The sequence below is a fragment of the Notothenia rossii genome (assembly GCF_949606895.1).
Source record: "Notothenia rossii genome assembly, chromosome: 4".
Lineage (NCBI taxonomy): Eukaryota > Metazoa > Chordata > Actinopteri > Perciformes > Nototheniidae > Notothenia > Notothenia rossii.
The window spans coordinates 58,821,850-58,848,536 of record NC_136902.1 but is presented as its reverse complement, the minus strand read 5'-3'; the positions used below and the strand labels follow the sequence as shown (position 1 = coordinate 58,848,536).

General features: G+C 43.9%; 1 protein-coding gene across 1 annotated transcript; it reads right to left on the bottom strand.

Moving 5' to 3' along the window:
* Window positions 1–6,257: 6,257 nt before the first annotated feature.
* On the bottom strand, window positions 6,258–26,627 carry tgfb1a (transforming growth factor, beta 1a). The gene is made up of 6 exons (XM_079675868.1): window positions 24,942–26,627; window positions 10,438–10,719; window positions 10,069–10,300; window positions 8,534–8,684; window positions 7,596–7,706; window positions 6,258–7,484 (listed from the first exon to the last, which is right to left on the bottom strand). The coding sequence occupies exons 1-6, from the start codon at window positions 25,270–25,272 to the stop codon at window positions 7,437–7,439; spliced, it is 1,155 nt and encodes a 384-aa protein (XP_079531994.1). The 5' UTR covers window positions 25,273–26,627; the 3' UTR covers window positions 6,258–7,436.
* Window positions 26,628–26,687: the final 60 nt, after the last annotated feature.

The window sequence follows — 26,687 nt, the reverse complement described above, 5'->3', positions numbered from 1 at the left end:
CTAGCTGGCTTTACGTCCAATCTCCTGCAGTCATTCAAAGCACGTTTTGGAGAATTTTGTGCGCGCACTGGTCTTTTCAAGTTCATCACTCATCCACATGAGTGTGCAGTGGACAAAATCGACCTGACATGCATCCCCGGGGTCTCTATCGGAGACTTTGAGCTGGAAGTTGCTGACCTGAAGGCATCAGACATGTGGATGAGTAAGTTCAAGTCACTTAATGGAGAGTTGGAAAGTCTTGCGCGACAGCGAGCAGAGCTGGCGAGGGAACACAAGTGGACAAAAATGAAAAATCTTCAACCTGAAGACCAGCTGATTCTTAAAACTTGGAACGAGCTTCCTGTGACATACCACACAATGCAGCGTGTGAGTATTGCCGTATTGACCATGTTTGGCTCTACATATGCATGTGAGCAGTCATTCTCGCATATGAGGAACATTAAGACCAACCTACGCTCACGTTTAACTGATGGAAGCCTCAACGCCTGCATAAAGCTCAACCTCACCACGTATGAACCAGACTACAAGGCCATCAGCAAAACCATGCAGCACCAGAAGTCGCATTAAAAGTAAGACATATTTAATTTATTATACGTTAAAAATACTATATGGCTCTCCATGAAATATATTTAGAAATATTTGGCTTTTATGGCTCTCCCAGTCAAAAAGGTTCCTGACCCCTGATCTAGTACATTGTTGGTTACTGTGATCTTCTACAGCAGGGGTTCCCAAAGTGGGGGTCGCGAGACCCCGAGTGGGGGTCGCGAGATTATTACAAAATAAAAATGGAAAATTAAAAAAAAAGAATTATAAAAAAAAATTGATAACATTTTTTTTAAAATAATTTTTACAAATTATTATTAATAATAACGTTTGCATAGAATTTTTTTTCTTAGACAATCCACTAGAGCAGTGTTTCTCAAACTATTTTTTTTTTTCTGAAATGTATTCACTAGTTATAAAGCGGTATATATTGCACATGAGTGATAGTGCGCAACATAGATTTTGTAGTAGTCTTTGTTGTTATAAAGAATACATAGTTAGAAGTTGTGACAAATCAGTGTTGGACAGTTACTTTTTATACAAGTGATGTACCTTACATGGATTTTTATTTTCCTGCTAGAAATACAAATATTTATATTCTCTGGTGGTACTACTTTTCCCAAAGTATATAACTGGCTACCTGCTCCACCACTGTGATTAGGCAATCCCTCTCATAGAACAGCAACAAATCCTAAGTGTATTCCACTGACTGCATATGACTTAATGTACACATGTGAGCATGTGTGCATAAATCCATCCTGCACATGTATGCAGCAGTGTGTTTGAATATGCTCTCATGGGTGTACTGTACATGTATAATGTGATTGCCTGTGAGCGTGCATTGAATGGGAGGAGAAATTAGGAAAAGATTGCATAAACCAAACACATCATTTCACCCTGCTGCCCGCTTCCAAAGTGGCCCAATCGCAGGAAATGGGTGTAAAGGAATGACTCAGCTTCACGTTGACCTCCACCACCCCTCAACTCCCTAACGCCCCCACCCTCTCCTTCAGGGCGGCTTTAATTAGAAAAGCAACTTGTTTGTTTTTCTTCGTCTCAACACCCAGTCTGCCCCCTCTCTCCGTCTCTGCCTCTTAAAACGAGCGCATCCCAAATTTGCCGATGACTCATAGCTTTCTCCTCCACCCATCGCTGTCGTGCACCCTCGCTCTTGCTCAATTGGCCTAGATTCCGCATTTGGTGTTGGGGTGGAAGAAAAAAAACAGCTGTCACACAGATGTATGTATCATACCTGCTCAGGTGTGTCGGATCAGTAGAACACTCGAAGCTCCAACTTTGATACCGTCATGCTGAAACGTTTACGTTTTCACCCGGGCTCGGTTGCTCAAGACCAACACAGTAACACACACTCATGCGCTGGGCTCATGCACGTACACAAATACTCAACTGCTTCAAAGGATGCAGTGTCATAAACAGAGGGACTGAGAAGGAGGAATGTGTTGTTCATTGGGGAATTCAGAGCCAGTGGGGAGAGGAAGGAGGGGTGGGGGCACACTGACCTAATGTCCCTCGGAGTAGAGGCAATGGAGGAACAGGCTTATTCTCTGCTGTCATAACCCTTGTACGTCCATCAGTACAGCTGAGAGCCCCACTGACACAGGACATCATGGCTAATCCAAAACAGACCCTATACCAAGCTAGCAACCCCCTTACCTCCCATGTATCCAATAAGGGGAGTCAGGTTACCATGCGATGCAGACAATGTGTGTGAATGTGTGTGAAAGTGCGTGTGTGTGTGTGTGTGTGTGTGTGTGTGTGTGTGTGTGTGTGTGTGTGTGCGCGTGTGTGTGTGTGTGTGTGTGTGTGTGTGTGTGTGTGTGTTAGTGTGCATTCACAGAGCAGGAGGATGATATTTCTTCCCGCTGTGTCAGTTTAACCCAATGTGTGTGATTTGGAAATGCCCTGAGGTCCTCTTCAGCTGGCTTTTTAAAAATTCCCAAAGTTCCCCAAAATAAAATGGGCGAAGCAGCTTTTATGAACAGACTACAACTATACATCAGAGAGGCCAACTCAGTGGACAGCTGAAGACAAATCTTTTAGATTAGCTTTTATTAGCGACACCCCCCTTTTAACTGATCTTCAATTGGACCGCTCAGACATGTGTAACACGATATAACACAGTACAGGAAAGGGAAAACCCCAAAAAGCATAAAAGGGCCTCTTTAACAAACCTAGTTTCCAGAAAACCAGAAACCTTTTAATAAAAAAAACATTTAGTTACACACTAGGGCAGTAAAGGCTAGCGAGGTTCTGCTAAAGAAAGTTATTGGGACCCTCAAACCTCACTAATTCTCCCCCCCTCCCACTGTCACCATCACCCTTGGGGGATGTGAGAATAAACTGCTATTTAGGATATGCCTCTCCCCTGGGTGTAATCTCAACAGGGCCAATGTTGTCTTTTTATTACCGGGGACGATGGTAGCTGTTTATGAGGGTATATGTGTCCCCTTGTGTCCATGGAAAGGGAAAGGGAGAGAGTAACAGAGAGAAAAGATAGAGACGCAATCAGAAAATAGGAAACGGAGCGGGGGGCGGGCCTGTGAGACGGAGCCTGTCCAGATATACATTTAGTACCTTTCCTTATTTAGGAAGATGTTTCTTACTTACTGAGGTCCAGCAAATGAGTCAGGGCGCAGCATGTTTTATAACCACACTCACATGGTTCATCATACTTTCCCTTTGTAGTTTTCACTTTGAAGAGTTTTTCTCTTTCCTCCTCGGCGTACGAGGCTAAGATGTTAGCTACTGGTTATGTGCATGACAAAAGAACATAGCCAGCATTTGGAGAAAAGGATTTGAGAGACTCTCATTTGTGAAAATGTTGTTGTTAATGCTAAAACACTTAAGTTAAATGGAGAAGAAGTGTGTGGTCTATTATTCTCTGTTCATTCAGTCCCACATCTGCTTTCTCCCCTATTACCTGCCTTGATTGGTACAGGTGGTAACTCCACACGGCCAGGGGGGCTTCAAAGCGCTGGCAGGGGCTAAAGATGAGAGAGGACAAGTGAGAGAAAGGAAGAGACAGAGCAAGAGATATGGTCGGCTGACTCAGACTGTGATAACCATCTCGGCTTAAACTGCAGGTGTGAAGGGGGAGGCACGGCGGTAAAGGTGAGACAGGTGGAGTGGGGGGGGAACCTGTCAACTCACCGTTGACCTTTTTTGCACATTCAGCAGTTCAGCCTCCACACAAAACTTCTCAATAATCAATTAATGTGTAGACACTGCTACACATTTCCAAAGCCAAGGTAATAAGGTGTGTGTGTGTTACAGTTCTTATATTGCTATCTTTGTGGGGACCAATCCAAAGTGAGGACATTATTTTTATCCGGTCCCCACTCCTCAAAAAGGTGTGTAGCCTATGTGTGTGTGTAAATATTCATGGTAGGAAATATATGCCTTATACTAATAAAAAGCGTAATGAAATAAAAAAACAACATCAATGAAAACAATAAAGACAGCATTTGAACCAAAATATATATTGCCAAACAATGACATGTAGTAAAACGTAATCGTTTTTTGTAAGGATAATTAATAAGATAGGAAAACAAATGTAGTGAAATTACTCAGTCTTCATAAACATTCAAATGAAAAACGACTCAGCAATCAAAATAAATAAACATTTGATAATAATAATAATCAGAGCAGAGTTTTAACAGAGAGTAGGAAGCCATGTTTGTCGATGTGTGAGTATTTGTGTGTGCATGCACAGAATCAGCACCTGGAGCAACAATGGCTGTGAGCAGCTGTGTGTTTGAGGAGCAGCAGCAGGACACCACAGTGTGTTATTAAGGTCGCAGTCAGCTCTGTCTGAGCCCACAGGAATTACACCAGGTCGCTTCAGAGATCTACTTTTAATAAACAGTTGGCGCAAAACATCAGTGGGCATATAATTGCAAATGTCATATGTGTTGTAATAAGATAGAACCCAAAATAGCATTTCAAGACGGGCGGCGTGGCTGATCCACTTAGATTGTAGCATGTGCATGTTTTACGCAGCCTAACATGAAACAAAGCTTTTACAGATAAAAAAGCATGTGCATGCAATTAAAGGGTGATTTATAACACAATTGACTTATTTGCTCTGAGGAAGTGCAACAACAGAGCAATTTTCGTATTACTCATGAAGTCATATAAACTCTGCACGTGGATCGCATTAACAGTAGGGGAACACCTGCTTGACCCTGAAATGCTGCAGGCACCTGTCTTCACTTTTTCTCTCTCGTGTAACACTCGGTAAGGAAGATTCAAGTGCCTTTTTTCTTTGGATGCAGCATTTTTTAGGAAGTGCTTCAGTATGTAGCAGGAGGTGTCAGCAGCTTGCTTCAGTCCCATAAAAGCCAGAGGGCTCGGGAGGAAGCAGCTGCCGAGAAATGAACATTGGTTTGAAGGACAAGCCTACTTGAGTTTGACTTCCCTCTGGGACTGTTCCATTAACATCCTGATAGATTTATGAGCCTCTTCTTACTCTTTGTTTGGTCATTACAGGGAAAGTAAAGCAGGTGGAAGTGCTGGCATTTTTAGAAACATTTTAATGATCTTGTCTCCTCCAACACAACTCATGTTTAACTTGTTTGGGGTTAGGTAATGATCTTACTTTCTTGCAGAAAAAAAACCTTTTAACATTCCAATTACATCTGCTCTGCCAAGATAAAACAGTACGTACTGTGCCTCGGCACCATTAAAAATCAAGACCTGGCAAGGGATCTGTGTGGACCACGTTGAGAGGTGAGATAAAAAGAGATTCAATTATGTTGATCATGTTTCATTTTTACTTTGTTTATCCTCCTTTAGAGAGCTCTTTCCAAACAAGGGATCTCTGTGTTGAAGATTCTTGCACTTTGCAGAAGAACCCTGGGTAACATGACCAGCTTTGGAACAAGATAGCACAGATCACTGTCGCTTTGTTTGCAGCATCCCCCACAACCCTCGGGAGCACAAATCTTATGTAAAGTATTTGACGTGTTGTGCTGGAGCCGCGGCTGTGTGTCAGTGGGTTCAGTGTTTTCATGTGCATGTGTACAGTATGTGTGTTTAATTTTCCATGTAGTCACTGCCCTTAAGTCTGGGACTTACCAACGGGTCTGGACCTGCTTTCCTCACTCCCAATTCAGCCTCGTGGGCTGCCAGTAATCCCTTGAGTACTGAGGGAGAGGGGTGGGGCTGGCAGGGTGGGGGTGGACGAGGTGCCTCGAAGATAGTTAAAGAGATGTTGGTATGGTGTGCATCCCTACATGTAAAAGCAGTGCCAAGAACGGGGCTTTGCGTCCGGGAATTGGAGCGCTGCCTCAGGTGCTGCTCTTCTTCAGTCAGTCCACAGCCGTCCAGAGTAAACACACATCCACTGCTGCCCAGAAATAGACCACACGCACCTGGCATTCACCAAGCTTTTCCACTGGTAGATCTGACATTGGACAGTCATAAGCGCACAACCTGGTTTTATAGAATTTGCTGAAAGAAACATAATATTTGTTCTGTGCATGCTGTATGTCCCCACCAGCAAAGGAAATACACGAGAGATGTTTAAGTAGCTGAAAAGTTGTGGGATTTGTTTAAGTCACAAAGCAAAACATCCCAAACACTGACAAGATGAAACATTTCATTCATGTTCCCTCATGATGATGAAGACAAGAATGCATGTCTAAATGTTATCGGTTTACACACACTTCACAACACAGCTCTCTGACGAGTGATACATTGCATGTGGTTTTATTCTTCTTGGAAAAAATATTCCACCCTAACGTGATAATTTAACAACAATGTTTATTTAAAATTGTTAAAATATTTACAAATACAAATTTCAAATGGTAAGTGCACTACAAGAAGAGTATTTTTTTGAAGTGTAAAACAAGCTGAATTCGTTCTTGAGTTGTGCGAAAAGCATCACACTACAGATTAAATGAAAAAGAACTGTCCTGGAATAAAAGGCATACATTGCCTCTTATTATAACTTACTATGGCGTTATAAAAAACAAAAACAAATCTCTGTATTGAGTCTGTATGGCTTCCCTAAAACCAACACCACAACCACAGCCCCTGACCCTCACCATCTAAAGACAACAAGCTGGCTGTAAATCCTGAGAGAGAAAAACAAGGTGTCATCACTCTTACAACCACTGATATTACTCATGGCTCTGACAGCACAGGAGGCTTCATGAGGAAAGACTGACATTTAACTATGTATTAAAAAAGCATTTTACAAATCACGTGGGCTGTAGAAAAGTAAAACTGAAGAACGGTTGTCGTGAAAGACTTCTCTGTTTGCTGATGACTCCAGATTCTTGGTTGGAGGGAGTTCCCAGGCTGGACTGTCTGTTCACCTTTACGGTTCTCCAAAAACACCTGGGGCATTGCTTTCCAGGAAAACCCCAACACCTGGGATTTAGCACCTTAAACTGAGACCCCATTAGGAAGATTATATGGAAATAACCACTTATCCCAGACAATCATCAAGGTCATTTTGGTCCTCGTATCCTTTGGAATTCTTCCTTCTTGTTTTTATAAAAATCCTTTAAATCTGTCCAACTTTTACACATGTATATCACTTCTTTAAAGATCTGTCCCTCCAACAAATAAATTAATTCATTTTAAGACAGATATTTCAACTACTGCAAGGAAAAAGTATATACACATAGAAAAGAATATGGATAAAAGAAGTCCATGGTTTGTGCGTTCAACATGACAATGGTGGCTCTCAGGAAAAAGGTTGGACCACAAAGATCCAGAAGACTTTACATTTGTTGTTCTCCATGTCCTCATTATTCTGCTCCTTATTCACCTCATTGTTTCCGTTGCATGCCCCTCTCTGTGGCCTCAAACACATCTCGGTTTATGTTTGAAAGGACGCGGAGCAGTGTGCCATGTCATATTTTTTAGCTACACTTGCAGGACTTCACAACCATGTTGGACAGCTGCTCCACCTGAAAGTGAAAATCAACAGTAATGGGTTAACTCATTGGCAAGTGTGGCTTTCACATGAAATGTTCAGTAAATACTTCAGAATGGAGGCTACATGGCTGCGGTATGGATACCTTGTGTTGCCTGCCCACGTAATAGAGGATTGGCAGTGGCTCCAGGGCCTGGGGAACGCAGCAGGGCTGAGCAGAGGCTCCTGGGTTGTGATGCTTGTACAGGGCCAAAATCTGCAAACAATTATAACAAGGGAAGGACATGAGAACAGCTGAATGGTTACAGCGCATACCACATAACCGCAACCCTTTCCATTCCAGGACCTTTGTTTTGCGTGTCATACTGGGTTTCCATTCTCTTTCTATTTTTATTCCGTCTCTGCCAAATAAAGGCAGAATGCCAAAGAATGATCCTCAAAAAGTGATCTCAGCTCAGTATTTCATAATCCCACAATGCATTTGTAGTAAAAACTGATTGTTACAAGCTTAAGTTACCAGAGTGTTTATGTTAAAATATTGGTATTGGCAACAAAATGTTGAATGGGAAGTATTGTAAATGAAAACATTTCACATTGATGTCATAGTAATCCATCTCGTATGTGCTTTATTATTAGAAATGGGCGTGTAAAAAATTATTTATGTCATTAACAATTACAATGATATATATTTGTTTACGTTTTGTATTGTATAATCTTTCAAATGTGAAAAAAAAATCATCAATGAAATGGCCTTCCATCAAAATCATCGATCAGCAAATTCTATTTGGAAGCTCGAACCACTAAATGTTTGACCAAAAATAATTATCAATTATTAGAATTGTTCCTTTTCTGTCTACCAACTAATGGAGGATCGGCTCAGCAGTAATTTTAACCCTCTTTATGAACAGTGACAACACTTCCACAATCCTGGTGTGTGAATCAAAGCAGCCCTTTAGAAGCCATAAACGGAAAAACATTAAGTTCTAAGAATTATTGCGTCTGAGCTGCCGAACCTTAACTCTGCTGTGCCTTAATTTAGCCATGGAATCAGAAATAGATAGTCCACTACTTTGAGGTGTATACCTGAGAATATTTGTTTTCAGCATTCCAGATGTAGGTGCAGGACCCCATGCAGTAGTTAGCATTGTAGCCCGTTGGCTTATGAATCCACTTCCAGCCTAGATCTTTCCTGAAGTCGATGTACAAACTTCGCACGCAGCAGGTCTCCGTAGTACTGCGTAAAGTAAAAAAAAGGAAACTTTTTTGATGAGAAAGCGTAGCAGTTTTCAGTTGTTGCTGAAAAGTTGCTGTGGCAGGGAAATCTTCAAAATCAATTAGTTTTTAAAAAATAACAATTTAATATAAGATTGCTCTCATCCCATCAGTGTACACTTTGCAGGCACATAATGAGAGGTCTATCCCACACTAAGTTAGGGTTTAGTGTCCAATAAAGGGCAGCAAATCTAATCAAAAGTGTAAAATACGATGTGCTCAAGTGCAGCTGGGGTTCAGTAAACGAGTAGTTTGCAGGAGGAGTCTGGACCCCAGTTGCTCCTAAAAGCCAGACAGTGTGTGTGGACAGCCTGGTCTCATAAAAACAACATTCTTGTACAACAAAAATGCGTTTTCAATAACGTTTCAAGGCAAACCTATTTTCTCCCAGATGAGGCTTTGTTTTTGATTGATGGAGTATGTTTCTAATCAGTGGAAGATGCTGTTGGGGTGAAGTCTGGTTTGATGGATGGATCAAACATACACAGGACTTTCACCCAGAGTAGGAATATACTAGCCAAACCGTGATCTTTCCCTAAAACCGAACCAAGTACTTCTGATGCGTATTTAATTTGTTTCAAGTCATAACGTTAAACACATGTTAATAACTGTGACTGTAATCCAGAAGAAAATATGTTTCCCTTGAAATGTAATTGAGAGTGCAGTTAAATTGCATCGGACCATCATTTGTAGGAGACAGGGTTGGTGTAGATAGATTAAGTACTGAGGCCTACTGGGGTTGAGAAGCGCTGTACAAATACAGTGTATTTACCACACAGCTTTGAGTTGTGCTTTCACCTGTCCCAACGTGTTAAAACCAAGCCTCCAGGAAGTGCTCCGGACGTTGAAGCAAATCTTTGTAGTGGCCAAACGGTGGTACTACGACTTGTGTGTTAGTCTGTGACATCATTGGGCCCGAAAATACTTTTTCCCATTGACTTACATTGAGTAAGAGACGTCTGTTAATCAGCGGGTAATATATTAAAACAAAATCAACCAAGTGACCGCTTTTATAGCCCTTTAAAAAAGTCATTAGGGTCTAAAAGTTTTCTCTCTACATTCATTTGACGTAGCCGAGAGCGGAAGATTGGAGGCGGGGCTTGAAGGGAAAGCTAAACTTTGCACGCTCAATGGGCCCAGGTCCGGGTACTTTTGCTCTCAAGAGTCCATGTGCCACTGAGCAACTTCCATAGGTAAGAACGGGGTCCCGCCTCCAACACTGTATCCAGTTCTCTTCATACATCCATGGTTAAATCTCACAATGGGTAGCAATGCCTGATTCAGCTTCAAACATGTTATTGAAATAAATGACAACAGAAAAATTTGCTATCTGCAGGATTGCTTACGCTGTACAGATATCTTTGGTGTCCGTGGAGCGTTTTCGGCGCGAGGTGAGGTGGCTGCTGCTGTTCTGAGGGATGGACATGGTCAGGATGTAGGGTGGTTGCTTTGTCAACAGTTGCATAGTTGATTTGTCTCCCCTACTGTTGTCAATACCGGAGATTTTAAAACCAAAGACTTCGGAATTGTTCAGGCCGCATTCACAGAACAGCCGAAGTTCGAAGCCCTGCTCATCGTCTGGTGAGACAGAACAGTTACAGCTATTCAAAACTTTATTGGTTAAGGTAGACATCATCTTTAGTATCTGCAGACAGGTGGAACTAAAGAAATGAACACGCGTCATATCAAGTGCAAATAAAGTTATTTTTTCTCACCAGTCCCTTTGAGCCATGTCTGCAGGCTCTCAGTGACATCAAAGGACATCCACTTGTCTTTCCAGTGATTGGAGACGAAGCGGGAGACGAGGTGGCGACGCGCTTCCCCCAGACCCTGGTACAGCTCCACCCGCTGCTCCTTTTCTATGCTGGTGCTCTTGATGAGTATCCGTAGCTCCGCACTGGTCAGCAGGCGATAATCCCCCACACTTTTACGTATCTCCGACAAGTTGAAGATCATCTGGATCATTTTTTTTGTTCCTGTCCCTGTGTCATTTTTTTCTGTGGGATTTAAAACAGTAACTGATGATGAGATTCAAAAAACAAGAAGGAATCTTATCACCAATAAGGACTTTGGATGCATAAAAACATAACATGCCATGTTTAAAGGCGGAATATAAAAGGCACTGTATGTGTTACTGGCTTTCAGAAAGGTAACTATTTTGAAATGTAATTAAACATTTTAAAACTGCGTCTTTTTATGGAGGAAAATATATAATTGGCTCGTTGTCAGCAGATAAATATTAAACATTTGAATCTGATATTAAGGCACAGACAGGTGTTGCTTCCATTCTTTCATTATCCTTTGCTCCCTAATTTACGAGAGATGGTGGAGATCTGACATGTTATTCTTATATTCAGTGGGGGAAAGTAACATTAACTCAAGTACTGTACTTAAGTACACATTTGAGGTACTCTGAGTACTCTGAGTTTACCCAAGTATTTTCATTTTATACTTCTACTCTACAACACTTTGGAGGCAAAATTTGTACTTTTTACCCCACAATATTTATTTTAAAGATGTATTCACCAGTTATTTTTAGGGCTGTCAAGTTAACGCGTTAATAACGCGTTAACGCAAAAAAAAAAATGAACGCCACTAATTATTTTAACGCGATTAACGCAAGTGTATTTTTTGTCCTCGGCCGCCCCGTAGTTTCAGAGCGCATCGAGTTTAAAATACCGTCTACAAGCTGATGATGCCGTCCGCTTGCGGCAGACCACACTTCCACGCTCACCGGCAGGCACCGACTGGCCAACGGGAGGACCGGGAGGGTGTCTGTATGTGTGGCGCGAGAGAGCGAGGCACACCTTACGTGTATTGCTGTTGTTAGCATCTGGTGCTAGCTAGCTGCGCTAACGGATATAAGGAGCTGTTTCAATGAAAACAGAGGAGCGACATTTCGCTGACAACTGCGCCGACCACTTGACTTTATGCAGGCAGCCAGACATTGTGCGAAAAGTCAGCACACTCAGCTCGGATAGTGCAACATGATTGCAGCGTCCAGGCAGCTCCCGTTCGAGCATATGCCTTGAGTTGCACATAGCTCCAACGATCCATCACGCACGCACGCACTTGTTATTGTATTATTGTATTGTAGGTTCCAGGTTGAATTGAGGCGAATATTTGTAATGTTCAGAGGTTGTTGTGTTTAATATTCATGAGAATATTTCTCAATGTTCAAATGATAATAAACATTTGCATAAAGCATATTTGTCCACTCATATGTTGATAAGAGTATTACAAACTTGAAAAATATCCCTCTAAGGTAAATTTAGAACAGATAAAAAGTGTGCGATTCATTTTTAATCGACCGACAGCCCTAGTTATTTTATAAATTCGGATTTTGGCTCACAATACTTGGAAGAAATGTTTAAAATAGGATTTTTTGGTATAGATTTAACCCTCCTGTTGTGTTCGGGTCAAATCTGACCGATTTACTACTTTCATCAATCATAATTTTTTGTTTTACATTCGATTTAAGGCTTTATGATATCCTCCACAGTAGACATTTGAACATATAACATTGCTGATCACCACTTTCATTGAATTTTACACACACACACACACACACACACACACACACACACACACACACACACACACACACACACACACACACACACACACACACACACACACACACACACACACACACACACACACACACACACACACACACACACACACACACACACACACACACACACAAGATGTGTTTCCCCCCCCACATGGATCACACCTGGCACACACAATACATGTTCAGTGTCTATCGATGATCATCATATTTAGGTTACTAAATAAATAATCTAAATCGTTTTTAGTGGTGCTTATATAGTTAAGCAATAGCTCACGACAGGCCGTGGCAACATGAAAGAAAAATACACACTCTAATTTAAATAGTTTTTATTAGTAAATAATGATGTTCAAAATAAAATAGTCCCTCCGTTGCCTTCTGCACAAAACATAATGCGAGATGGTTGCTATGCAACAACACTAACAGCTTACGAACATATTAGACAGAGAGCGTTGATCCATTATTTGGCTATTTATTTACATTCATTTGTATGTTGCCGTTTATTGTGCAGCCACTGAAAAACTGTCCAGCATCAGTTGAATGGCTTACGTGGTCACTTGTATAGGTTGAGGTTGTTCTAGGCTGTTGCTTGGCGTGGCGAAAATATTGCTCCACTTTCTCCGGTCCCCGAGATTCGGCTTCCAGTAGCTCTGGAGAGACCTTTCGCACCTGTGGCCACTAACGGTCATAATTTCTCTGCTTTGTTTCAAGACCCGCATCAGAAAGCTTTTGAATGCGGGTACTTTTCCAGTCTTTGCTCTTCACGTAGCTCTGCATGTCGTTGTTTAGGTGCTTTTTTTTCTGGAGATAGGCACTGCTCAATCCACTCCTCCATAGTAAGACCCCCCGGATGTCGAAGTTAATCTTAAATGTTTCCATCTTATGCTCTGTAAGTTTGTTTCGTAACAGAAGAAATGTAAATATATTTATAAAACTGACAAGTCAAATCAAGCAATCTGATTGGTCGATAGTGTTTTTGCAGACCTCTTTGATTACAGATTTGAAAACATCGTTGCTTGCTTTAAAAGTAGCACAATTCATTATGTCAAACCTTGGAAAGTATCTAGATATCCCTGCCCTAATGCCAAAGGAACTGCACACTGAATATGTTTTGCCGTTTGATGTTTATGTCTGGACCGCTGCGTAAAAAGGAGGTTTTCTGCCCCGTTACTTCTCCGCTACTTTCTTGTTCCAGTATGAAAAGCAAACTACAAGCAGTTTGCTTTTCAGCCCAACGGTATACTGTTTTTTTCAGGCGCGGAGGGATACTGACTTGTTGTGAAAAGTACCTTACAATTCTACCCGTGGTATACGCTCAGTATATCACGGCTAAGAACCAATCAGACTGCTTGATTTGACTTGTCCGTTTTATAATCATAGTTATTGCACAAAAGATCATTTGCTGTACAGGTCATATCTCTTTGCACAGAAAATGTTTCATTTTTTTCCTGGACTCTTGACACTGCAGTTACCACATAATTGAACTACGCAATCTTTATTATTCAGAATGATGTACTACACGCACTAATACAATTCCATCCATCCATCCATCTTCTCCCGCTTATCCGTGGTTGGCTCGCGGAGGTAGCAGTTCCAGCAGAGTGCCCCAAACTTTTCTTTCCTTGGCCACATCAACCAGCTCTGACTGGGGGATCCCAAGGCGCTCCCAGGCCAGCGAAGAGATTTAATCCCTCCACCTGGTCCTAGGTCTACCCCTTGGTCTCTTCCCAGCTGGACGTGCCTGGAACACCTCCCTCGGGAGCCTCTGATCCCCCCTTCTGGCTCAGCTCTCTTTTTGTCACAACGGTGCTGTAAAGCGACTGCAGTACCGCTCCCGCTGCTCCGATTCTCCGGCCCATCACAAGCTCCATTGTTCCCTCACTCAAGAACAAGACCCCGAGATACTTGAACTCCTTCACTTGGGGTAAGGACTCATTCCCTCTTTGGAGTGGACAGTCCATCGGTCTCCTGCTGAGAACCATGGCCTCAGATTTGGAGGTGCTGATCCTCATCCCAGCTGCTTCACACTCGGTTGCGAACCGATCCAATGAGTGCTGAAGGTCGCAGACCGATGAAGCCATTAGACCCACGAATATGGTTACAAGCCCTGGCGGAGGCCAACCTTCACCGGAAAAGTGTCCAACTTACTGCCGAGGACCCGGACACAGCTCTCGCTTTGGGAGTACAGAGATTGGATGGCCCTGAGTAGAGACCCCTCACCCCACACTGCTGCAGCACCTCCCACAGTAACTCCCTGGGAAACAGGTCATACGCCTTCTCCAAATCTACAAAACACATGTAGACGGGATAAGCGTACTCCCAGGCCCCCTCCAGGATCCTTGCAAGAATAAAAAGCTGATCCGTCGTTCCACGACCAGGACGGAATCCGCATTGTTCCTCCTCAATCTGAGGTTCGACAATCGGCCTGACCCTCCTTTCGAGTAGCTTAGAGTAAACTTTCCCGGGGAGGTTGAGTAGTGTGATGCCTCTGTAATTGGCACACACCCTCTGATCCCCCTTTTTGAAAAGGGGAACCACCACCCCGGTCTGCCACTCCTTCGGTACTGTCTCCGACTTCCACGCAACGTTGATGAGACGTGTCAACCATGAGAGTCCCTCAACTCCCAGAGCCTTCAGCATTTCTGGGCGGATCTCATCCACCCCCGTGCTTTGCCACTGTGGAGTTGTTTGACTACCTCAGTGACCTCCCCCCGGGAGATTGGTTGTTTCTTCAATTGTGCCATCGACTACTCTCTGTGATAAGTGTCTTACATTTTTTATCGAAAAAGTATCTGCACTTAGGCTAGCCCACACTAGTGCTACCCCAGATCCTGTTCCTTTTCTGTGCCCTGCTGTCCTCGACCACTTTGAGCCTGTATCCCTCTCTTCTCCCTCGGATGTAGTCAAGCACCTGCGACCGACAAACTGCACCTCAGACAGCATTCCCTCTCGCCTTCTCAGAGATGTTTTTCGATTCAGTTGGAGCAAGTGCTTTATTGCTTATAAACACCTCTCTTAGCTCAGGATGTTTCCCAGCTGCCTTCTAACATGCCGTGGTGCAGCCACTGCTTAAAAAGAAAAATCTCGACCCCTCCATTCTAGCAAATTTTAGGCCCATCTCCCAGCTACCTTTTTTTATCTAAAGCCCTGGAGCGAGTAGTCTATGTCCAGTTGCAGTCTTTTTTAACCACGCATGGCATTCATGAAAAGTTTCAGTAACCACAAGGTTGGATTATTGCAATGCTTTGTATGTGGGTATGGACCAGGCGTCAATTAGAGGACTGCAGCTAGTGCAGAACGCAGCTGCACGTCTTCTGACTGGCCACAAAAAGCGTGACCACATCACCCCAATTCTGGCCTCACTGCACTGGCTTCCAATTCGGTTCAGAATTGATTTTAAAATCCTTTTCTTTGTTTTTAGAGCACTAAATGGGCTGGCTCCGGCCAATATAGCCGAACTCCTCCATAGCTACAACCCAGCCAGAGCTTTAAGGTCTGCTGACCAGCTGTTGTTGATAGTGCCCAAGACCAGGCTCAAAACCCGAGGGCACCGAGCCTTCGCAGCAGCTGGCCCCAGGCTCTGGAACACTCTGCCATGTGAGGTCGGCCCAGACCCTAGGGGTTTTTAAATCAACACTAAAAACTCACTTCTTTTCCCTGCGTTTTAGTCAGAGCGGAGTACGATTCCTGACATTTCCCTGTGTTTGATTTTTATATTTGCTATTGTAATTTATTGTTTTCTGTTTTGCTATTGTAGTAATGTGTTATTTATTATTTGCATGTAGAGCACTTTGGCTCGACCAAAAATCGTTTTAAAATGTGCTTTATAAATAAAACCTTATTTGATTTGATCCCCCGTCATACTCCAGCTCTGCCTCTACCATAGAGGGCGGAGTTGTCGGGTTCAGGAGTTTCTCAAATTGTTCCTTCCAACACCCTAACACTCCATCAGTTGAGGTCAACAGCGTCCCATCCTTACTGTACACAGCTTGGATGGTTCCCTGCTTCCCCCTCCTGAGGTGTTGGACAGTTTTCCAGAACAACTTTGGTGCCGCCCCAAAGTCCTTTTCCATGGCTTCTCCGAACTTCTCCCACGCCCGCTGCTTTGCCTCGGCCACGGCTGAGTCTGCTGCCCTTCGGATCTGTCGGTATCTTGCAACTGCCTCAGGACTCCCCCGGGATAACATATCCCTGAAGGCCTCCTTCTTCAGTCGGACGGCTTCCCTGACCACCAGTGTCCACCAGGAGGTTCGAGGGTTACCGCCCCTTGAGGCACCTAAGACCTTGAGACCACAGTTCCCAGCAGCGGCTTCGGCAATAGAGGCTTTGAACACCGCCCACTCTGGTTCAATGTCCCCAGCCTCCACAGGGATACCCAAAAAGCTCCGCCAGAGGTGTAAGTTGAAGGCCTCCTGAACTTGGGCCTCCTCCAGATGTTCCCAGTTCGCCCGCACTACACGTTTTACCAGGTCTGTCCAGAGGCTTCCCCCACCACTCAACCCAACTCACCACCAGATGGTGATCAATTGACCACTCCGCCCCTCTCTTTACCCTAGTGTCCAAAACATACGGCCTCAGGTCCGATGATACGATAACGAAATCGATCATGGACCTTTTGCCTAGGCTGCTCTGGTACCACGTACACTTATGAGTAGGAATGGGTATCGTTAGGATTTTATCGATACCGATACCGATACCGGTACTGCTTATCGGTATCAGTATTTTTCGATACTCTTATTGATACTTTTCAATAATTTGGTGCTCAAAATTATAGACATGATTACAAGATGTGAAGATTAAACAACAGTCATTTTATTGTAATTTATTTGTATTTATTATTTAATGTAACTTTTTCAATGTCATACCAAGCAGGTATGAGTGTGTTTGACAGTGTGTCTCTGGAAGGGGGGCGGTAATTAGGGGCAGTGCATAAATTCATAAATTCATGTAAACATGACCATTATTCAGTTAAAACGAGACGCTGCGTGCGCACCTCCTAAACCGGAAGCTCGGGTCGGCTAACCATTATATTGCATTCATTATTTATAATTGTAACCCCTAGTTTCCACCGGGTCCGTCTGCGTCGCGTTACCGTTACGGCCGCGTTACGGCTGCGTTACGGCTGCGTTACGGCTGCGTTACGGCTGCGCCGCGGTGTCCACGAGGATCGCGGCCACTCTAGTCAATGGGTGCTATTCCAACAGACGCGCCGCGTTACGGCTCAGAAGCGTCCCAGAAGCGTCTCGCCGCTGGGCTCCGCCTCGAAATAGGATTGAAGTCTATTTTTCGACGCGACGCAGCCGTAAGGTAATGTCGGGCAGGCAGGAAGTGGAACGTTCAGAGCATATATAGCATATATAGATATATATATATATATATCTATATACACACACACAAACTAATTTTGCAGACCCTATCCCTCCGTAGTATTTCAAGTAGGAGGAGAAATGCCAGCGTTCTCCTCCGGTTTACAGGCACTGTGTAAATATATATTGAATAATTATGATGATGAATGAATTTTTTTAACACTAAAATACAGCATCACATCTTTGATTAATGTCGTTTATAACTGGGATATTACAATTATGATTAACTTTGTCTGTACAAAGTAGTCTGTCCAGGAAATATGCCCAAATCAACTAAAACTGCGAGCCGGCAGGCAAGACGCTCCGCTTCTGAAATGCTTCTGAAACGCGCCCGGTAGGGTATGACGCCGGAGGAGGCCGGACCAAAACCGTGGCGCAGCCTTTACGCGACGCAGACGGACCCGGTGGAAACTAGGGGTAATGATGGATTATCAGTAATCATTTTAAAGTTACACAGAGACATTGGATTAACTGTTTTTATGCCCTTAAACACAACTTTTGATCACAAAACAGCAAAGGTAAGACATAACTATCATCATGGCTACGTAAAGTGAAGATGTTTCTCTTGCTCTTTCCTGGCTGCTAGTTCAGTGAGTTTTGGTCGTACAGTGATGAGACTTACACCAATCGAATCAGCTTTCATGTGATATGTTCTTTGTGCAGATAAAATGACGTAGAAAATATCGCTTTTGCCAGTTATGTGCTAAAGTAGCCGTTAGCCCGTTTTGCTAAGTGTTGATTTAGACTCTTGATGTTGGACTTCGGTTCCGTGTAGCTCAAATGGTTAATATCGTCTGTTAGCTGAGTTTTTCCCGTTAAGTGGGTATGCATCATTAATATTTTGTTAAATGTTAAGAAGCCTTGAGACGCGGTTTCTAGCAAGATGTTGCGTCTGTCCCTATGGTCTGCCCCCGGGAGTCTCACAATAAAAAGAGCACTGTTAGGAGAGATGACGAGTGGCATTCACAGTGGCCAATCAGTGGTATACGTCACACAGGATGAGGGTTCCCAACCAACCAGAATTGTTTAAACTAAGGAAGTAGCATAATTGATATACCGATAGCAGCACCGTTTGTCCAGTGGCTTAACGGTATAACAATACCGTCCAATCAGGTACCGGTACTGACTTAGGTTCTCGATACCCATCCCTACTTATGAGCATCCTTATGTTCGAACATGGTGTTTGTTATGGCCAATTCATGACTAGCACAGAAGTCCAGTAACAAACCACAACTCCGGTTCGGATAAGGGGGGCCGTTCCTCCCAATCACGCCCCTCCAAGTGTCTCCATCATTGCCCACATGTGCGTTGAAGTCTCCCAGTAAGATTAAAGAGTCCCCTTCAGGAGCCCCATACAGGACTCTTTCCAGGGTCTCCAAGAAGGCTGAATACTCTGAACTGCTGTTTGGTGCATAAGCACTCACAACAGTCAGAGTTTTCCCCACCATAACCCGCAGGCATAGGGAGGTGACCCCCTCGTCCACTGGGGTAAACTCCAACAAAAAAGCACCCAACCGGGGGCTTGTGAGTACCCCCACACCCGCCCGGCGCCTCACACCTTGGGCAACTCCGGAGAAGAATGGAGTCCAACCAGAAGTAAGGTTCCAGAGCCGACGCTGTGCGTAGAGGTGAGCCCAACCAGATCCAACTGGTAACGCTCCACCTTCCGCACAAGCTCAGGCTCCTTCCCCCCCAGAGAGGTGACGTTCCACGTCCCCAAAGTCAGCTTCTGTCGCCCGGGTCTGTCGAGACCCTCTGCCTTCACTGCCACCCTTCTGGCAGCGCACCCGACCACATCGCTGTTTCCCGTAGGTGGGGGGCCCTCGGGACGGTGGTGTGGCCCACGTAGCCTTTTTGGGCTGTGCCCGGCTGGGCTTCGTGGCAAGCCCGGCCACCAGACTCTCGCTGACGAGTTCTCCTTCTGGGCCTGGATCCAGAAGGGGACCCCGGGCTTCCTCCGGGCCGGGTATCCTGACTTCGTGTGTCGTCTTTCACGAGGTCTTTGAACCAATCTTAGTCTGGCCCCTTGCCTGAGACCAATTTGCCATGGGAGACCCTACCAGGAACACAAGGTTCCAGACAACACAACCCCCAGGTTCATCAGGGCACACAAACCTCTCCACCACGGTAAGGTGCTGGTTCTTCAGAGAATAAAATTGAGTAGCCAAATTCACAGTGTTACTCAATAATTTAAACTGCAGCCAATCATTCATCCATTCCAGCTGCTGCAAAGTTGACCATAAAGAGCATTTTGTTTTCTTAGTTTATTCCTGCCCATATTTGCAAGTTTTATACCTGAGCCTGCCCCATTCCATGACAGCAGGAACATTGCCCATGCACGGGCTGCCAGAAAACAGAGCCAAGCTACTGAAGGCTTTAACACCATAAATCTACCGGCGTTACATTGCAAAGGATTAAGTCGGACGGAGACGTGCAAAGATAATCGGAAGATGGAAGAAAGATGACCCAAGAGTGAAAGGAGGTGTGGGAGGGGTAGTTGTAACAGGCAAAGTGAAGAATGCATATGAATATCACTCACAGTGGTGAGGAATGGAAGAGTGTGAGTGAGTGAGTGGGGGTGCGGAGAAATTGGAGATGTGTATCAATGAAGCCGGGGCCTGGCGCTGGCCCAGGCTAGCTTCCACTCTGCCTGAGCCTGCCAGAGCCGGGTTCTCTGCTCCCAATCCGGGAATTACTCTTGGACCTGACAGGAGCTACAGGGAAGCCCTGCTACAGGATCAGCCTGTACCAGGATCCTACATGGCACCATGGTGTAAAGTAACTCAGTAGATTTAACAAAGTAGTGTACAATATTAAGTGACTTGACTCGAATATTTAGATTTTCTTTGTACTTTTACCCCACTACAATTCAGCGGGAAATCGTGTAATCGTCCTTTACTCCACCACATTCATTTAGTACCTTTAGTTACTTTGCAGATTGGGATTAATGATATGAAGTATAATCAACACCCGAACCTGGGGGGACGTTTTATTTTCTTTGAGCACCTGATAAAGCACTTGATAAATAAAATGTATTATTATTATTTGTATTATTTAATCAGACTTTAGTAAATTCACAAGCTACCCTGCAGTATACAAAGTCATTAAAACTAGCTTCACCTTTACCAACTTTAATAACACTTTAATGATCAATGTTTATAAAACATATCATATATATTATTCTGAAATGGACCAATCTGCACAATGACTACTTTTACTTTTGGTACTTTAAGTACATGTTGATGCTGATACTTTTGTACTTTTACTTGAGTAACATTTTTAATGCAGGAGTTTTACTTGTAACAGAGTATTCCTACACTCTACTTTTTCACTCTACTTTTACTTCAGTACAAGATCTGAGTACTTAATCCACCTCTGCATGTCAGGGCTGCTTGTGTATCATTAACCAGTACCACCATCTGTGTTGTTGCTTAGGTAGTGTTTCACGACTTGTAGGAAACCAAACTGAAACTGAAAAGAGCTGTCATGGGGTTCAAAGGGAAATTAAATTACATTTATACTGGTCCCACCCAGAGAGTCTTCAAAAAAATGTTTGAATGAAAAGCACAGAGCATCACAACCCGTGAGAAGAGCTGTGAACGGTGCAGGGAGCAACACCATGCACGGAAAGTAATCGTCTCCTTCTAGTTTAAGTAAACTGAGATAGATGTGTTAAGAGAAGCGTTTGGGAAACAGGAAATTACGTCACTTCCACTAAAGGTCCTCCACATTTTGACTGCACTACCAACAACTCTTTATCCTCACTTCTACTTTCCATTTGACGCATCTTCTCCCTATCACTTAAATGCTTATCTGATCCAAATACAAGACTTTGGAGGAGACAAAGCGTACAGCTTCTTCTCCACGCTCGGCTTAGAAAGGGCCTTGCTCTTCCGAATGGGGGTATAGATAGCACCCAAGCCTGCATACTAACATGGGTGTGGGGGGGGGATTTGTGTGTTGAATCAGGGCCTATCCACAGGTAAGCCGGGGACAGCTGTTGTGACAGGTTGGGAGACAGCTCTGTAATTACCAGTGGGAGGCACCAGATTCCAGCAACAGGCTAAATACCTGCCTCCTTCATACGTTCAGCTCCACCCTCCAATGGCCCACTTGTCAATGTTCCCCCCACCTCACACTGTTTACGCACCCCAGTTGCTGCTTCTCATTGTAGCATGGAAGCAGCGTATTAATCTGCTGTTGAATATTATACATTTCTCAGTGAGCAGTGAACCCATTTAACTCTGGAACACCACAAATAGGCATGTTTCCAAATAAGGGGGGAAAATGGTCTCTCTGCTAACAAGCTAAATTAACATTGGACCCATACCACGTCTAATGGGAGAGGTGAATATGTGTGGGCTTTAAGGGAAGGATGTGCTAATTTACTGAAGGAATCTAGCTTAATTCACCACTTAATTAACATAATGGTGCACACAAATATGCATCTCCCTAGGCTGTGTTGGGGTATCAGGAAAGTGTGACTCGCCCAATAAATAGAACCACAAATTGAAGTGACGAATAGGCTATGCTGATGGATAATGTGTAAAGACTTGTTGTCCACACGCTCTGCTCACAATCTTTTACTTCTCAATGCAGAGAAGAAGCTCCCACACCCTGTTGTGTGATGTACTTTTAAATAATTGCAAAACACTTTTTGCTAGGCCTGCACACGTACGCTCCTGCACTTGAATTTCTTGAGTATGTTTTCAGAAGCCGTCCTGAGGGTTATTAGAGCGTTATTGGGAGTATCTGAGTTCCCAGTCGTGACATTTTATCTGGAACGCCCCCTGAGGTCAGACTTCCTACTTGGAAACTTTGAGCTGATTATTATTAGAATTCTTCTGATGTCAGAAAAGGGGTGCTCCGCCTATATGGGCAACTCTCCACCTATCTGAGAGACCGCTCGAAAGCGCTGGAGACGCTGTAGTACATATGCCAGGCCTGTAAGTGGTGCTGTAGTCTGCCACAAAAGCAGAATCAGCCGTTGCAAAAACAGGGCTGGAAAAGAGCAAATAGAGAGAAATGAGGCATGGCTAAAATGCATGATCTGTTTGGTATTTTGAAAAAAAAACTTCACAGACATGTTCTATATAGGTATGGCCCTACAATATATGTTTAAAGCATGATAGGTCCACTTTAAACAAAAGTAGCACTAAGAGTTTAACTTACAGTATGCACCGGCACTTACTATGGTCTTGCTTGTCTGAAATTATTATGTCAGCACTTTTCTTGTTGTCCTTCATTTTAATCTTTATGGTTTATTGCACTCATTGTAAGTCGCTTTGGATAAAAGCGTCAGCCAAATGTAATGTAATGTAATGTATTCACAAAATATGAAGTAAAGCGTTGTTGTCAACCGGTATTGCTAACAATGGCTGACCCAAGTTTGCTGCTAAAGCTGTAAACAAGGCGAACAACTTTCCTGCAGGCGGCCATATTTTTCCTACTTTTGCCACTGGAGCGCAGTCAACTCGGATGTGACATTCCGACCTCCGACTTCCAATGTAAATGGAACGCAGCATTAGACAGTGGCTGGGTGTTCTCTGGCATTCCACAGAGGTAGGAAACACATGTTCCCCATGGGCATCGCTTGCACCGGACCTGAGTCACTCAAGATCTCAGTGGCCATCAGCCTGCTTTCCTTCCTGCCAAGCAGACCCGTCAAAAACATGCTGCAAACACACTGATAATAAGCTCAGGAAACCCAGCAGGGGGAGACGGCTAATTATTGGCAGAGAGATATGGGAGTGAAATGGGAAATGGTCAGGGAAGGAGAAAGAGATATGATGGAGAACAAGTGACAGGATAAGCAAAGGAGAACCTGATGCTCAAGTTACAGGAAACCCCCAATCCGGGAAGGAGAGGATAAAGAAAACGAAACAGACAGGGTGAGGGTGAAGGAGTGCATTTCATGTCGTCCCTCATCCCATTTCCCTCCCCCTGTTCTTTTAGTTTTCATCTAAGCAGAACAAAATCATGCCCCTTGGTTTTGAACGTGTCTTTCTTCTCCCTTCAGGACTGCACACTCCTGAGCAGCGTCCATCCACTTTCTTTTGAAGTGGGGGATAAAAGAGGGATAGTGTGGATGCCTGCCTGATGGGGTGAGAAGTATAGGCATGTAGAGAACAATAGACCAAAGAAACCAAACCGAGAAAGGAAAAAAATGTCTGTTTATCATAATAATGTGGGAGTCGTTGCAGAATTAAAGCCAGAAAACCATTTAGCTGAACAAACAGCACAGGCATGCCAGCCAAACAAACAGCGCTAATAAAGCAGTAAAAATGCCAAAGATACAACGAAAGCAACACGGAGAATGGGACCAGATGCAACACACCATCCTGCTAACGCGTAACACCTGTGATCTCTGAACTCCTCAAGCTGCCTGAAGACGTTGGGTGGAGATCAGAAGGGGTACACGTGTTTAGGGAATTTATGGAGGAGATTGGGCAAATACTGATTGGCCTGGTCTGAGTTTGACTATCCCAGCAAACTGCTAGAAACATGTTGTGCTCATTTTCATACTTATATTTGAAATTTGGGGTGCAACTATAGCATCTTTCATAATTTGATGTTCAGGAAACAGATAATGACTTGTACTTTCTGTGGATCTCCTTAAGGCACTCTTCAGAAAAGCAAAGTCTGATTTAAAAGGCTTCCAAAAAAATTGAATAGGTAATTCTCAAGCTTTCGTGGAGATACATAGATGGGCTGAATAAAGCAACACTGATGTGAATTTGAAAACCAGGAACCATACATAATGAAATGATCTTTTTAGGTATTTTCTGAAGCAATGCAGCAAGGTATAGTTTCTTGTTATGGTTGGAAGGAGTCAAATCTGATTGGCATGTTAAAGTCCTATGTTTTCTGTCCAAATGTATATGCGCACATGCACTGAAAAGGTGAAATGTTTAACAATTGTTCCCTGGCTTTTTTATGCAAAATTGTAGTGGGTCAAAGAAAATTCATTGTTAAATGTTGTTTTTGAACACCCTACACCTTTTCATCTCACCTTCTCACCCCTGCCACTATAGCAACTGTTATTGTAAGATCTGAGGAACGACAATTTTCCAACACGGAAGCAATCATGTTCAGCATCTTTGCTTCCATGTGGGTTTGTCTTCGGCAAAGTGCCTTCAAATGTAGATAAATTACAGTTTTACGTGACACCCTTAGTGCTGTAGTTAAACCATCAGCAATCGCCCTTATCCTTGACAACGGGCATCCACATGTGTACCACCCATGACTGATGTATTGCCATTTTATTGCTGGTACTCACCTGTCATGTTGAACTTGTGCAGCACCTTGGCGAAGTATTCCTCCTCCTCCTGCTCCGTGGAGATGTCAGTCTGGACCTCGCTCTGCTGCTCTGTCAGTATCTCCTTGGTGCTGTTGTAGAGGGACAGCAGGGGGACGGGGATCTCCTCGTCGTCCCCCGTCTGATCCGGCTCAGGCTCTTTGGGCATACGCAATTTGCTAAGGATCTGGCTCCTGATGGCTTCAATGCGCTTTTTCTTCACCATCTCCAGGTCCAGCGTCTTACATGTGGACATGCTGCTTACGTTGCCCACCATGTAGACGACCATGAGCATCAACAACGCCAGCTTCATGGTGAATGTTTGCAACTACTTTTGGGCTCTGGTTCTCGGCGAATCCTCCCTTTCACTGTCTGCCACCGACCAGGGATGCTTAGGGAACAGTGAATCACTCCGTGGAGAGGTGTGAGTTACGCAAGGTGTTTACAGACAGCAGAACAATAAAAGCAGTGTGGAGAGTCCTCAAAGTTCAGGAGTAGTGGTGCCACCGCAGTTGCTGCCTCTGCTGCTGCTGTGAAAACCACCTAGCACTTGTGTCTTCTTGGCATGAAAACCAATGTAGAGATTCCCAGTGGGCGGACAGACCTGAGCCAGCCTCTGACTCAGCCACACGGGTAACACAATGACGTCCCAGACGCTGTCAAATGCTAACAGAGCCCAGCCTAACGTGCAAACAAAAGCACACACCAAGATTCAGAAGACCCTCAGTGAGTCACAACACACCCAAATACTCCGGTTAAAATAAATCTTGTCTTACTCAAAGAAACTTCCACATGTCAAAACAAAACGTTCTTTAGCCCTTAACGTTTGAGTCTAAGATTTTTCAGCTGACTCTGCTTCCTGTCCTTCTTCACCCCGAGGTCTCTTCACAGATCATTCAGGACTACCCTGTACACGGATGTGAAGTAAATTAAGCCCTTTCTAAATATGACAAAGAGAAAGAAAATAGCAACAATTCATACTGTTCTTAAAGTTGTAAAAAATAGCTTCCTATTTCTCAGTGTTTAAAGTTTGACCCCTGGGGCGTTGAGTCAACCCGGAATAATCAAGTATCCTCGGGGCCAGAGGAACAAATGTATAATGTAGTATTTAAAGTTCCAATAACTTATTCTGATGCAGTTAAGCCATCAAGACATGTCCCCACAAAGACACATCTGATACACTCAAACACTCTCCGCTCTGACTACCCCTTTTTAGCATTAATAGCATGTGATCCGTGTACAGCTGCTAGAAAAATGATTTCCGACTCGTGCCTACTTGACACACTATGACCAGTTTTCTGACACTGTCTCTTTATTCTAAAACACAATAATGTTATCCCTGTGTTTCGAGCCTGAGATTAAAAAAAAACAGCTCAGGCAGGGGATGCTTTAAAATAACAGACTGCCACTCCAACTCTCGTAACAATATTTGCTTAAGTTTGACACACCTCTTTACATGTGCACCATCCAGACCCAGCAGCAGCAGCAGCAGGAGTAACAGTCCCTCTTAAAAGTTATGAGAACCGGATTGTAGTCTTGTCCTCTCTTCCCTCTATCCATCCATCTGTATCACCTCCTTTAAGCTCCTTCACACCTTCCCTCTTTCTCTGAAACTACTCCCTAGTCGCACCTCTATTTAACTCCCCAGTCTCTCTCCCCTTTCTCCCTCTCTCCCGATGCTTGTCAGAGCTTGCTGGTGACAGAGTGATTTGTGGAAGCTCGGCTAAC